This window comes from Pseudoliparis swirei, chromosome 22 (assembly GCF_029220125.1).
Source record: "Pseudoliparis swirei isolate HS2019 ecotype Mariana Trench chromosome 22, NWPU_hadal_v1, whole genome shotgun sequence".
Lineage (NCBI taxonomy): Eukaryota > Metazoa > Chordata > Actinopteri > Perciformes > Liparidae > Pseudoliparis > Pseudoliparis swirei.
In genome coordinates this window covers 10592974-10607092 of record NC_079409.1, presented here as the reverse complement: position 1 = coordinate 10607092, position 14119 = coordinate 10592974, and the positions used below count along the sequence as shown (strand labels likewise).

The window sequence follows — 14119 nt, the reverse complement described above, 5'->3', positions numbered from 1 at the left end:
ACTGACAAATAAAATGCAGAACAATGCATATTTTATTGTTTCATAAAAAGACAGGGATAAGTCACAAAGCAACAATATTTTCCATTTTCTAAAAACTATTCTTTTTGGGAAATTCTACATTTTTCTTCCAGACGAGGTTTCTGTTGTTGTCCATGTAGCTACAATACCAATGGCTTGTTTTTGGGTAAAACAAAAACAAAGTTGGCTAACAAACATGCTACCTAAAAGGAATCCATATATTTTAAGCATTTTCTCTTCTATGAAAAAGCACAAGAAACAGCAAGTGAGAGAGCGATCTACTTTGACTCTGTGGTAAAAAGGTTTTACAAACTTGGTTGATAGTTAATGCAAGACTTCACCTCGTGACCGCTAGTGGGAGCCTGGAAACCAGCGTGTGTTGAAACAATCACAAAACATCACATCACACAAGACGGTTCCTACTTTACAAATAAATTACTGTGTAAAAAAAAAGACAACTTGTGCTGCTAAGAGAGAAACGCCACGCATACTGGGACAGCTGCCTTCCCCTCTTGAAGTACTGTGGCAGACGAGCTCCGTATTTATTGACCTCCCTTGGCTGAACATAAATGTACATTTGCAGTCGGGACTGATATACATATATGGACATTCCTCGTCCAATCATAAGGAGGCCTGTCGTCTTACAAAGAATATCAAATCCTGAGTTAAACAGACCAAAGCTTGCTAATCTTTTCTGATCAACCAAATGTATTCAACGCCTTTATGACATTATGCTCCTGAACAAAGCAGGACTGAGGGAAGCGCTCCGGTGATATGTGGAAACTGTAAGTGTTGCTAAACTTGGTGGACGACGAGGAAACGAGGAGGAATGACTGAGGCTCAAGCACCTCAACATTCAGTAAACAGCACAGTGGTAACCTACAATTTAATGAGCAGATGGATGAATAACTTAAAAACCTCAAATGTGTACAAATACTATAAAAGCATTAATTCTATAAAATAGAAAATATTTCAAAATAGATCAATTTTTCATTTAAACTTTACAATAATGTGTAGGCTGCCGGTTCTTGTCTGCTCGGGGAAGAGAATGTTTAGCTCTCTGTTTTTCTACCTGAGCAGTGAACTAAGCAAGACAGCGGTCCACATTTGAGCACATACCATCTTTGTCCACTTTTTGATGCAAGGTATATAATGTCATTTAAAAAAAAGAGTCTCTCCTGAATGAAATAGACAAGTAAAGAACAACAACAAACTAATTCCCTTGAATGTAGTCTTCACGTTCCCCTAGCAGCACCAAGGGATGACATGCTGATGATGGTGTCTAAACTACAATAAAAACAGAGCATTTTTATAAAATTAACAATATAAAAAACCACTAGGAAAATAAAAGCATTTTAAAAGCAAACATAAGTGAAATCCCTCACCTGAAAATGCTGGTTTTTTTTTTCCACCAATAAAAAGTGTGTACATTAAGCTTTTTTAAAACCTGGGTGAGATAAGCATTTGATCCAACTTGAGCGCTGTGAAGACCTCTTCTACATACAACTGAAAAAACCCAAAACAAAGAGGGTCTAGTAAGATTTATCTACGGAATTATCCATAATATTAGTGGATATTTCCTTTTTTGGAGATGTGTGCTGGGTAGATGGAGCTGGTCAATGTGTGTCGGCGGTGGAGTCAAAGGAATAAATGCAGCTGGTGATTCGGTTACAATGCTGATGCTCCGCCGTCTTTCTCCTGCAAGACAGACATTATGTGCACTTGTGTTAATCTTAATATGAATGAATACATCTTCATTAGATGACACTTAAAAGCCAATTCTCCCAGTTTCCAGTCTTCATGCTAAGCTAAGCGCCTGCGTATTGCTCTGTATTCACTGGAAAGGTATGAGAGTATCGATCTTCTCGTATAACAAGCAAGAAGGCAAATCAGGGTCTTTCCTTAAATGTCAAACTGGTCCTTTAATATTCCGTCCGTTCCCGGTTTGTGTCTCGGGCAGAAGTGTTTTGTACCTGATCTTGGTCGATGTCAGGTTCGGCAGTTATGACGATTCTCTTCTCCACGCGGGTCTCCGAGGATCCGCTCTTCACGACCTGGTGGTGGAAAGAAACGATATCATTGAGGGGGGAAAAATAAAATACAACAAAATGACCACAAAGCAAGACTAATGCTGACCTTTGAGATGCGAGTGGTCGTGGTGGTCACCGTGGTGCCACTGGTGGTCTCGGAGGTCACGGTCTTGGAGCGAGACACGGTTGTGTCATCTTTGTCCTCGTCTGTCCCATCTGCCACCTAAATAAAAGGAAAAGACCAAAAGGGCAGACTGAGTCATCCTTCTTCGAGAACGTGACCGTGAGCTTCAACCAGGGACGGTGCACTGCTGCTTTATTCTAATTCTGGAGGCTCTGGCCTGGTCCTCCCGGACTAAAGTGCCGATATCTCCTCCTTGAAAGCAGACCGTCTCTAGCGGAGACAGATCTGGGCTGAGCGGGTGCTGGAGCCCCTACCTTTGAAGACTCATAGATGACGGTCTTGGTCGGGACGATAGGGACCTCTGTGGTGGCGATGCCACTGGGTAAGGAGGCGGAGACAGCTGTGATGGTGACTGTCTGGGTCTGCACCAGAGGGGGCTGTGGACGGGAGCATAGCCCCATGAACCCGACACTTCACACAGCAACCAACTGGCGTCACACCGTGCATTCCTTCAACCGCAACAGCCACTTCCTCTCACCAACACGTGCTCAGGAGTTTTGGAAACAACAGAATCGCCGTGTTATTTACCTTCCCACCACCAATGACTTGGAAAGACACCAGGAGACGGAAAAGTCAAACGTGGGTTGCAAAGATGATGAAAGTGAAGTCAAAGTGTGTCACGGGACATTTTGTGGCAGAGGAGAACGTGCGAGAGCGACGGCAACCCGTCACCAACCGCGAGGACACACCGCCGTGCAGCGACCGCGGTGACATGCGAGCGATGAGCAGAGTTCATGCGGCCCTTCACCGTGACAGATTCCCACGTTTAGATTAGTTACGGTGGAGGAGTGATTAAGTGGGCCCGCCTCGGAATCATTCAGAGGCCAAGCAGAGGAATCGGCGTCACCCTGGGGGGGCGGGGCTACCTGGAAGCAGCGTGCAACCCGGGGACCATCGCTCCTGAAACAGGAAGCTGGGGAACATCCAACTATCTTCCCAGAGCACAGCGACACTCCAGGACACGGTGCTTCTTCCTCCGGGGTCCCATACAGAGCCTGGGAGGCAGGCCGCGGCGCCGTCTCCTCCTCTACGATGGGCCCCAAGGAGGTCTCAAAACCGACAGCCTCTTCCTCAACGCGGCCCGGCCGTGGCCCACAGTGGGGCTCGGTACGCCTGAAAAGCCCAAAGTGCTGCTGGCTTCCTGCCGTGCAGCCTTCGCCTCTGAACTCATGCACGCGCTCTACAAAAGACAACACAGCCACCATGTGATTACGGGCAGGTGAAGAATGTTCTCCTCACATGGTACGTAGTCATTTTGACATTGATTCGAATGCATGTTACACAATGAATGTTACACATGCATGACTTTGTATAGCATCCATTTTATGAGGTGCCACCTATCTGTAGGAAGATAATGATGGTTTTTGGGAGACTTGGATAAGAATGTATAGGACGAAATCAACACTGATTTAAAACCACAGCCGAGCAAAACGTGGATGACATGTCGAACCCTTCATGGCCACAATGGACTTTTTTTCCCGTACTTTCCTCATGACTCTTGCTCCAGAAGGTCACCAAATAAGATGGATACTGAATACAGGTATTCTTCCATATTGTTTATTTCATAACGTAATGTAATTCAGTATGAACAGGTTGTTGTTGTTGTTGAATATTTTTTCAATAGTGCAAAAAGTGTCATGTCACTCACACTAATTTTGAGTCATCAACGACAAAAAATGTTTTTTTAAATAAAGAAAATCACTTCAGTAACAAATTCATGGAACAAACAATCAGATGAACTGTATATGAAATGCCTTTTATTCTTTGGTCAAAGTTGATTGTCAAAAATTCATGCAACGGGAAACTCTTGCAGTTGCTACATACTGCCCCGTCAAATACTGGTGAAGGAACAAGAGGTTAATAATTATTACAACTAAGCTGCCTCGAGGCCTCCCATCACAGGATGTCTATACGATATAGTTCTCAGCAACAAAAGAGTTCAGAAAAAAACTTTTATATATCCAAAAGTCACATCACAGTGATCAGCTTAGACAATATCCCGAGACAACTGACAATATAAATGTACCAAAACACGTGGTGTAGAAAAGCAGGCTCAACGTGACATGGTCCGCCATGACAAGCCTCCAAGTCTTTATTTAATGTAATACTGGTTGACTTAGAGTCCAAAAAAGAACACAGAAAATGCAAAGTAGTCGTGGCAGTAGTGGTTTGATTGTCATTTCCAGTCCTAATCAACAGGTCTTTGGAGAACAGCTGTGTCTGCTGGGAAGAACCAGGTCAGTTGTGCTGCAGTGGGAAAACGAAGGAATGGAAGTCTCGTCCCACAGAGGCCAGAAGAAACGGGCAGCTCCTCAAGCGGAGCAGAGGATGAGAGATGAATCATGCTGCGGTGATGTCGAAGAGGAGGCGGAGGAAGGAGAGGAGGAGAGAGCGAGAGGTTTGATGGGGAGGTGGACGAGGTGCAGTCTCCGCAGGTCACGCTCGCACCTGTGTGGGACTTCCTCGGGGTCGAGACGGCCCCTCAGCTGCGCTTGGAGTAGAAGTCTAGCAGGGGGCCGCGTGGGAGGCGGATGACAAACTGAGAGGAAGGAGGAGGAGGAGGGAATTTTGAATGAAATGGCAGAAAATTAACTGAAACTTGTAAAAGCCAGAGTTGCGCAATAACGCTTTTATTGGAAATACTGAATGGGATTTTCAGGATTTTAGTTGGCCGTAGCATGGACATGTTACCAGCGCATGTATTTTTCCATGTCCATTCATTTTTTTTGGAGAAACAAAGAAAGTATCACTTTTTAAAAACTTTTTTTTAAAAGGATGCATGTTGTACATTTTTTTGATTGAACTCTCAAGCTCAGATCAATTTAGTCCGAAGAGAAAGATCTCGGGCCGCTTTGATCCGTCTGTCGGTCGCATCTCAGCTACGCACTGAACACTTCAGGACGGATTCTGCTTTTGCGTGTCAAACTTGAAAAGCAACATTATTATCAATGTTTACTCGTATCAAAGTCGGGCTTTGGTCTAGTCAACACACAGCTGAAGGTCAACTGGAATGACAGACTGGTTTGTAACAGTGCTGGTCCACTCCAGTAGGCCGACTGGTTTGACCAGTGTCATAGTGTTGCTCTGATGCACTACTGATCTCACGGTAGCTTTGTAGGTTGTGTATTCTGGTCGACTGAATAGCCGTCATGTAATCTTTTTCGCTGTAACATAACAATCAATATCAGTAATGACATAATTGAATGAGCTATATCATGGAGTCCAGTGATAGTTAGAGGATTGTTGACAATAGGGAGAGTTGGGCTAAAACTAACTGAATACTATGAGTCACTTCATGGAAACACTATGATGGTGGGAGAAAGCCCCCAAAAGAAGGTGAAATGGGTGTGAGGAGAAAGTGTGCAATTTAAGTGGATTAAAAGCCAAAAGGAAAGCTCACCAATAAAGGGAGGACAGAAAAGAGGGAAAAGGTAAACACTGCTCAGTGTCAGAACGTGCAGAAATGCAACTCTGGACCATGCGGTAAGTCTGTAACGTCAGGGTCTGGCAGTCATGCAACGCAAACACACACACACACACACACACACACACACACACGTCAGGGCTCAGAGGCATCCAATGCAGTAAAGAGGAAGCAAAGTTAGATCCCAGAGAGCAGACAACCTGTCCCCAAAGATGCCTCAACCACACAAAGTCTTTCAAGGGAAAGAGCAACAATGCAGACCCCCTCCATCAAGTCACGCTGCATTCTTCATACACATGCGTGTGTTGCATACCACATGCCATCTCCTTCAATCCGTCCGTGCACACACACACACACACACACACACACACACACACACACACACACACACACACACACACACACACACACACACACACACACACACACACACACACACACACACACACACACACACACACACACACACACACACACACACACACACACACACACACACACACAGTGTACGAGAACCAGGAATGACAACTGGAAGAGCCTGATCCCTTCTCTCATCGGCCTCTTTGGTTTGAACTCATCAATACGAAAAGAGTCCAATGGAGGGAAACGAGGACATTTGGGAATTCACACCAACTTTTACAAACACAAGCAAGCATGTCCGGTTCTTCTGTTCCATACAAAACCATGAGCACTGCTCACACTCGTGCAGCCATGTTTCCCAATAGAGTTCAATCATCTGGGAAAATGCAGAGCCATGGAAAACAAATGTGCTGATGCATGTATGAATACAGCTTCAACCAAATGGCCATTCAGGAATCTGAATTTCTAATTCAATATAAGTTAAACATTTTGCTTCATTTGCTCAAATTCTTGAACTTTTTGGGGTTTAAAAAAAAAAAAAACGGATTTGGAGGCGAGTGGTTTCTGTGGGAGACTTACCCCATCGGCACCGGGCAGAGGCTGACCATTGACACCCAGGGTGCGGAACGGCGAGTGCGTGGACAGGCGCTTGTCCCACTCACTGGGCCGGTTCTCCGGAGCGGCTTCCATGAAGTTCCTTTTCAGCTCACTGATGCTGGCATGATGCCGGAGCAGGTCCTCCTGAGGCTTATCAAACTCCTAGAGGGAGCAGAGTCCAGGGGGACAGACAGCGCGGAGAGGGGGAAGGGAAGATGAAAACAGTAAAAGAGAGAGAAAACAACAAGAAGTGAAGATAGAAAGTTGGATGGGAAGGGAAAGGGAAGATAAAGGATATGGGTTGAGAGAGAGATTAACAAACAGGAGAGAAAAAAGGAAAAGTGACAGTCAGGTTTTTTTTACAATTTACCGTGACTTATTGCTGATCAAATAAATAAGCAGAAGCAGGGTTAATTGGTGATTCTAAAGGAATGTAAATTAATCGTGATGAATAATCATAATGATCAAATTGTGGATTCTTGATAGATTATCAGAGACTTCTTCTGAAAATAAATATCAAGGGTGGCAGCTGATTCATGAGACCAGACTGATTTAGAAAGGAAAGATTCACCGGAGTCATTGCCGTGATTTATCGGTCAGTTATCAGGAGCTATAATTACACAGCGCTGCATTAATGCTCTATTCATAGCGTTACGTTTCCAGTGAAACGCGGCGTGACAACAGGCGGCGAAACAAAAAGCAGGAGAGGCGACAACAGTAGACACGGAGCAAATGATCAAAGATGAAGCCGAAGCGTGAACGGAAACCTGTTCACTTCACACAGATCAACGGAAGCAGCAGCAGCAACACGATGATCTGGACTTGGATCTGCTAAATATTGACACCAAGCATACAATGATCTAGTGAGCACAAGGGATTGAAAACTGATAATCATAACTGATTGTTGTGCTAAAGAGCAACTCCTGCAAATGGTTTTCCTTTGGAAAAGATGTAGAATTATTTCAATTTACATTCCTATTTTCAAAGATTTGATTAGCAGCGCTGCTGAGAAATTGCAATGCATTTCTGCTAAGTTAGAAACTGAGACGCAGGTAAAGGAGCAAAAGCAGGAACAGGAGAATACTGATCGAAAAATTATTATTATTTTAAATAAAAGTGGTTGTGAACTCGTTGTGGAGGACAGCCTCCGTAACGAGTTGGAGCACGAATGCTCATGTTAGACCCAACTACGTACATTCAGCAGGACTCTCCTGAAACAATTGGATTAGAGTTTTGTTGCAACACACACACACAAACATGTATCATGTGATCTGCAGCCAATCATTTACACTGATGCAAAAAAAGTGTGAATCATGCCACATGCAAGCGTGATATTAAACAATTGCCAGTGTGCCAAAGAGCAAGAAAACACAGACAGAGACTGACATCTCCAGAAGGGATACAAACCTCCAACATTAAAAGGCTATGTCTGATATAAATTGAGTCATCCTCAATGTTCTTAGTTCTTTTCTGTGAAAAATAAAAAGAACAAAAAGGCGTGGGTTTGTTTCAGTTCCCCTGTGTGCTGGCATTAAACTGCCACGCGGTGGACATGCATACGACAAACTTCAATACAGTGTTAATACAAAAAGACAAAGTGGCCATAAGAGCCAGACTGAAAAGTAAACAACAAAATAAACAACAAGGCTGTAGAGGACTGGCGTAAGATGTCTATGTTCATAATGAAAAGAAAACTAATTAAGAACAGGAGTGACTGAAGTTTGACACAAAGTTATCATGCCTCCTTTTAGTAAAGTGCACAAATAAAAAATCATGCATGTGTGCATTCCAGGTTTTACAACAACAGCAAGCAATGAGAGGGAATGAGAGCCGTGAACACGTTCAAACAGCTAATATGTGGAGAAACATTACATTCACATTATGTTATTCTGTTAGCACCAGTTATTCACCGTCTACATATTCTGTCTATTCTTTCATTATTTCTAACTTTTTTTAAATATTCTGTGTGTGCATCGAACCCGATGTGGATTTCATGAAAGACCTCGCTGTATGGGAGCACGCCGTGAGAAGAGGGTGAGATTCGTCTTTCGGACGAGAGGCTCGATATAGTCAGAATGGAGGTGGAGAGATGGAGACGGGCTAAGAATCTGACCTTTCGCATTCGCACCACCTCCGAGCTCGTCACCTCAGACTTGTGCTACCCCGGGGGAGGAGAGAGGGACACATGTTAGCATCCTCCGCTTGTTGGCTTTAACACTCACATCTCAGCCACAGTGGAAACGAGCCCCCTGAGGGCCGACATGTAGGGGCCCGGGTCGCCCACTGACCTGAATGTCCCCATTGATGGTGGGCATCAGGGAAGAGTCTACTTCTCTCTGGTCCCTCCACACTGCTGGCTACAGCAGCAAGAGAGACACGGTGCACACTCAGACACAGAGAACAATCTCTGCTTCCTACGTTAGCATCTTCATTAAGACGATGAGGCAATTACATTTAAAAAAAAAGAAGAGTTCTTCATATTTTATAGCACCATCGCCTATAATCACAATTCCCAGGCAATAGCTATGAAGACAAATCATTAATAATGTGTTGGTCTTTTAAAAGCACTCGCAATTCTAAAAGGCATATATAGTTAACACACACTTATATGATGCTACATAAACTTTTAAATTGAATTGCATCACAAACATGTGAAACAGTGATCAGAGTAAAATTCAGTACCTTGACCTCAGCCTCGATCTTTGAGGGCTCGACAGCTTCGACGGTGACCTCAAGCTTTCGTTCCTCCTTGCGGCTGCTCTTGATTGGAGTGGAGGTCTGGAGCTGATCGAAGGGGGCCATCGGGATCCCCGCCTCGGCGAGAGCCGCCTGGGAGAAGACCGGAGCGCTGACGGGACGGGTGCCCCTCTGTGTGCTCACCGCTGGACCAAACAGACACAAAGTGGAAGCGTTATTAAAAGGGAAATATGTTTTACAGAGGGATAAAATCGCATCCCCGCCCGACATGAACCCATCCCCTCGGTGAGTAAGATGCACAGCGCAACAGCTCCGGACACATTAATACGGGAACACAACGAAAGCGCAAGCGGCCGCATCATACTTACAGTTTCCATCCTCGGTGTGATCCGAGAAGTGTGCACACGCTGCAGGAGTATACTGTACCTCGTGTGCTTCGTTTAGCCTCTTGAAAAAAAGGACACGCTCGCTTCAATATCGGAGGCGAGCCAGAAGCGAATATCCTCAAAGTGGGATGAGAGCGAAAAGCGTGGATTAGTTCTCGGTGCGATCCGTCGACGGAGGCCGAAGCAGATGACGCGAGGCTGTGAAGCTCGATGCGGTTCGACTGGTGAAATGCGGAGATTAGGAAAGCGTCATTTCTTCAATCTGCGAAACGTGAAGCGTGATCAGAGGACGTCGAATGATGCTGGATGTGCGTTCTCCTTTGTAAATAAAAGTCAGAGCCTCCTGTATACGGGCTGCAGATGTTGCGAAGCGTTTCGTGGAGTGAAGAAAGCGAGAGCATGTCTGAGCCGTTCGTCTGAAATCAACAAACCCCCGACAGGTAGGAAATACCTGACTCTTTGAGGCCAACATCGAGTAGAACAAACCAATCATCATTGACATGCGTTTGTGTGAGCGGACGTCTTTCCTCCAGGATCCGGTCCTCAAACTGCGGTCTCCGCTCCGAAATAGCGATCCTCGTTTTGGACCCAGCGGCTGGAACGCTCACTCCTGCTGGGAAGTGGATGCGCTCAGGGACGACTGATCGCACAAATACACAACCGGATATTATTAGGGAAATACAGTACAAAATATAAGGACATTTACATTCATAGACCGCCCAGCTAGATCTATGTAAAAATATGAAATAACTGTTTACTCTTGGCACAGCGTGGGTGCACATATTAGAACAAGTGTGCACTTTAAAACAAACTCAAACAGAAATGTTTCTGTGTCTAGCTGGACGATATCATTTTGTTATACCTGATTTCTTAGTGGCCACATCCAAGTAAATAAACCAATCAGCTTCCACCTCTCTCACAGCTGGATGCGGTTCCTGCTGCACCGCCTTCTCCCGCTGCCACATCTCCTCCGCGAGAGGGATGCTCTGCGTTGCTCGCTGCTCACTGGCCGCAAACTCCGCTGTTCTTACTTCGGGATGTGTGCGGATACGGTCGTCCACAGCCGCTGACGTAGAACACACACAAAGCCTCGGCAGTCAGAACAGTTCATGCGGCGAACGGGAGGGGACGTGTAATAAAACGGTAATGCACACGCAGACCACGTTATTCCGTCTGATTCCATTCACACCCAAGGAGCAGAATACCTGGGACTTTTGCAGCAGCATCTAGCAGCACAAACCAGTCCCCGTCCACCTGTCTCGGATGGGACGGTTTAACCTCAGACAACTTCACGTCTTCCTTGATGAATGTTTGTTCAGCGGCTGCCACCACATCCACAACATGCTCAACCACAGCAACTGACATAGGAGAAATAAGGGGAAATACATCTGATGCCAATTTACTTCATATCTCATTTTTGCAGTGCAGCGCATGAGTCGCCGCCCGTGTAGACGTTTTGTACCTGGCGGTACGACGACAGGCTTTTCACGGAGGATGTCGAACAGGGCAGGCCAATCATCTCCCCCATCTCTCTCCGACGGTGATGCAATTTGGCAAGTTCTGATTTCAGACAGAAGTGTCTCATCTTGCCTGCTGTCCACACCAATTATCATCTTCTTCCATGCTCTGGTCTCCGCAGTGGTCACCTCAACCTCAAGCCTCTTCCTCATATCCGGAATAATCTCAACAGGCGTAACTGGCACAGAATCAGACAAAGAGTCAAAGAGCTGAGCAACAAAAGTGTAGCCACCAAACAAAGCACGTGAAAAGCTGCGGAAATGGTAAATGTTTTCGTGTATATATATATATATATATCATATATTACATATACCTGATGGTCGTACTTCTGCCTTTACACGAGTGGCATCAAACGGCACAAACCAGTCATCATCTCTCTCTGGCGGAGAAGGCCGCAGTCTAATCTGTTCACGATCAACCTGCTGCAACTTTCGCTCGAGGCTCATCTCTTCCATTTGCTGAGGTGGAATAACTGGATGAATGTGGCTCGGCATTGCCAGAGACACTGAAAGCAAACAGATTTCATCCTCAAACTTCACCCAAAAGCAAAGAATCTGACAGAAACGTCACATCGTATACAATCTCCATCGGACATGTGGCGCCACGTCCACTTGCAAGTTCATGTCATAAGACGTGTGAGGAATATGAAAGAAACTTGAAGGCTGTGGGTACCTGGAGTTACAACGGCAGTTTCTCTGGGAACAACATCCAGTCGAAGAAACCAGTCATCGCCTCTTTCTCCGACTGGCTGGGATAGTTTCTGCTCTCCTTTGTGGTCTTTATGCACCACAACCTCTTCAACTATGACCTCCGTCCTGGACTCTATCGTTATTGTTTCAGCCACAGTGGATATGCTTCCTTCAGGACAAACCTGAACATACTCTGCCATGGTAACTACTGACAAACAGGATAGATGAGTATTAACACACGTATAATATGCTTGTAAGTCTTTATCATTGGCCTGGAGGGAAAGGCGTCAATACCTGGTGGCACATATGATGGTTCTCTGGTGGGAACATCCAGCAGCACAAACCAGTCATCTTCTCTCCCTCCCACGGCCTGGGGCGGTGCTACAACTCGCTTTTCGCTCGGCACGTGTTGGATTTCTGTGTCCGCTGCCATAATCTCCACTCTTTTTTCGCCCTCCTCGTCGGCTGCTATTCTAACTAGAGAGAGAAGTTCTTCTGGGGACACTTCAGCACGCTCTGCAACCGCAACTGAGACACAAGAGATACAAATCCTCAGTACAGGGGATTTCAAAATAAGAGCGGCCACAAAGCTCCGGACGATTGCGTTGATGAAGCTGTGAAGCAGCACGGGGGATGTTGGCAGTACCTGGTGGTGCACGTGATGTTTCTCTGGGAACAACATCCAGCAACACAAACCAGTCATCATCTCTGTCCATGATGGTCTGTGTTGGTGGGATCTCTGGTATGAGCCACACTTCTTCTCCTCTCATTGTTTTCTCTTCTACTACAATCTCCGTTTTCTCCTCACATGTTGAGATCTCTGTCTGGGAGGTGAAATAATCGCCTTCATCCAGCTGAGCACGTTCCACAGTAACTAATGGTGACAGTAGAGACACAGAATCGTTCAACTTGGGAGCAAACATGCCAAAAAGATCACAGTAAAAGAAGCAGGGTATAGAGAGGTAGAGTTAAAATCTATTACAGAAGGTACATCTTAAATAGATTAGTAGAGGTTTAACGCCGGGAGCATTTTCACATACTGTACCTGGTGGTTTAAAAACAGCTTTGTGTGGGGGGCGGTCAAACAGGACGAACCAGAGGTCCTTATCTGCCACTTGAGATTGATCCTCAGCCTGAAACCTCTCTGAAACTTCTCCCTCAGTTATTGTCTCCAGTATTTCCATTTTAAACCTTGTCCCTTCTTTTTCTACCCTCCCCTCTAGAGTTGCACCATGCTGTACCTGCACATCTTTCCTTTCGTCCTGCGTCCACCCTCTCTCATCCACAATCGTAACTCTCCTCTTACTCCGGCGCTCCACCTTCCGGTATGCGACGACAGAAGTGCTGCTGCTGACATCTGAAGATCCAGACTTCTCCTCCACCTCGTCTTGCCATTCCTTTTCTACCTGGTGTAGCTTCCCTCTAAAGCTCTCCTCGGACAGACTCTCATTTGTCACCTCTTCTTCACTCTCCTGCTCCATCTCGGCCCCTTCTTCTTCTTCTACTTCTTCTTCAGGAGACAAGCCTTTTAAAAACACTTGCTTTATCTGCTCTTCTAATTCGTCCACTTTATGCTCTTTTGTCCCCAAAGATTTCCACGAGACCGTTTCTGTTATACCTTCAATTTGTTTTTGTTTCTCCTGCTCGAAATCGCCTTCTCCCTCTCTTAACTTATCCATCTCTTCCTTACCCAACTCCTCTTCTATTACTTCCTGAAGTCGCGCTGCCATCTCAGCCTTCCGCTGGAGGCAACCCTCTAAATCCCTAACTTCTCTCAGCCTCCTGTTCAAAACCTCCATCTCTCTCAGCTGGTCTGAGATCAGAGCTTCTTGCAGCCTCTCAATGGTCTCCTCACTGGTCAGTTTCTGTTCTGCCACATGCATGGCCCGGTCATCCTCCTGCTGGAGCTGAGCTAGGGGGGGCACTGGTAGGAGTAAAAAGGGAAAGCGTAACAATGACCATGAAAGGAACTAGAACATGATTCATATTGCAGACTGTTAAAATATTTGTAGCATCAGTATTCAAACTCTAAAAGTCATATTTCCACACAAAGAAACTCACATGGTTTGTCAACATGCCCAAGCGAGGACATGCTGAAGCTTCGGTCAAAGTAAAGGAACCAGCTATCTTGCCGTCTCAGAGCTGGTCGCAAGAGCCGGTCCAGGGAGCTCATTTTTGCCAAGCTGAGCTTAGCTGACAATATCGGAAGAAATATT

At 45.6% G+C, this 14119-nt stretch overlaps 1 protein-coding gene across 13 annotated transcripts in view; it reads right to left on the bottom strand.

The window, feature by feature from the left end:
• Positions 1-14: 14 nt before the first annotated feature.
• Positions 15-14119, bottom strand: part of LOC130188025 (uncharacterized) — a 31160-nt gene continuing 17055 nt past the window's right edge. For 4 of the 13 annotated variants that reach the window (XM_056406066.1, XM_056406060.1, XM_056406065.1 and 1 more), the window contains exons 13-30: positions 13965-14096; positions 12949-13827; positions 12550-12777; positions 12198-12431; positions 11887-12111; positions 11528-11719; positions 11159-11392; positions 10902-11054; positions 10559-10762; positions 10148-10336; positions 9296-9495; positions 8902-8970; positions 8727-8771; positions 8021-8083; positions 6596-6775; positions 2155-2271; positions 1992-2072; positions 15-1716 (exon numbers count right to left, since the gene is read on the bottom strand). In XM_056406066.1, the coding sequence (XP_056262041.1) occupies positions 1687-1716; positions 1992-2072; positions 2155-2271; positions 6596-6775; positions 8021-8083; positions 8727-8771; positions 8902-8970; positions 9296-9495; positions 10148-10336; positions 10559-10762; positions 10902-11054; positions 11159-11392; positions 11528-11719; positions 11887-12111; positions 12198-12431; positions 12550-12777; positions 12949-13827; positions 13965-14096 (3455 nt within the window). In that variant the 3' untranslated portion in view covers positions 15-1686. Of the gene's footprint in view, positions 1717-1991; positions 2073-2154; positions 2272-2630; positions 3413-3969; positions 4772-6595; positions 6776-8020; positions 8084-8726; positions 8772-8901; positions 8971-9295; positions 9496-10147; positions 10337-10558; positions 10763-10901; positions 11055-11158; positions 11393-11527; positions 11720-11886; positions 12112-12197; positions 12432-12549; positions 12778-12948; positions 13828-13964; positions 14097-14119 lie in introns of those variants that run through there. The other 9 variants (XM_056406063.1, XM_056406064.1, XM_056406061.1 and 6 more) reach the window with 9 other exon arrangements.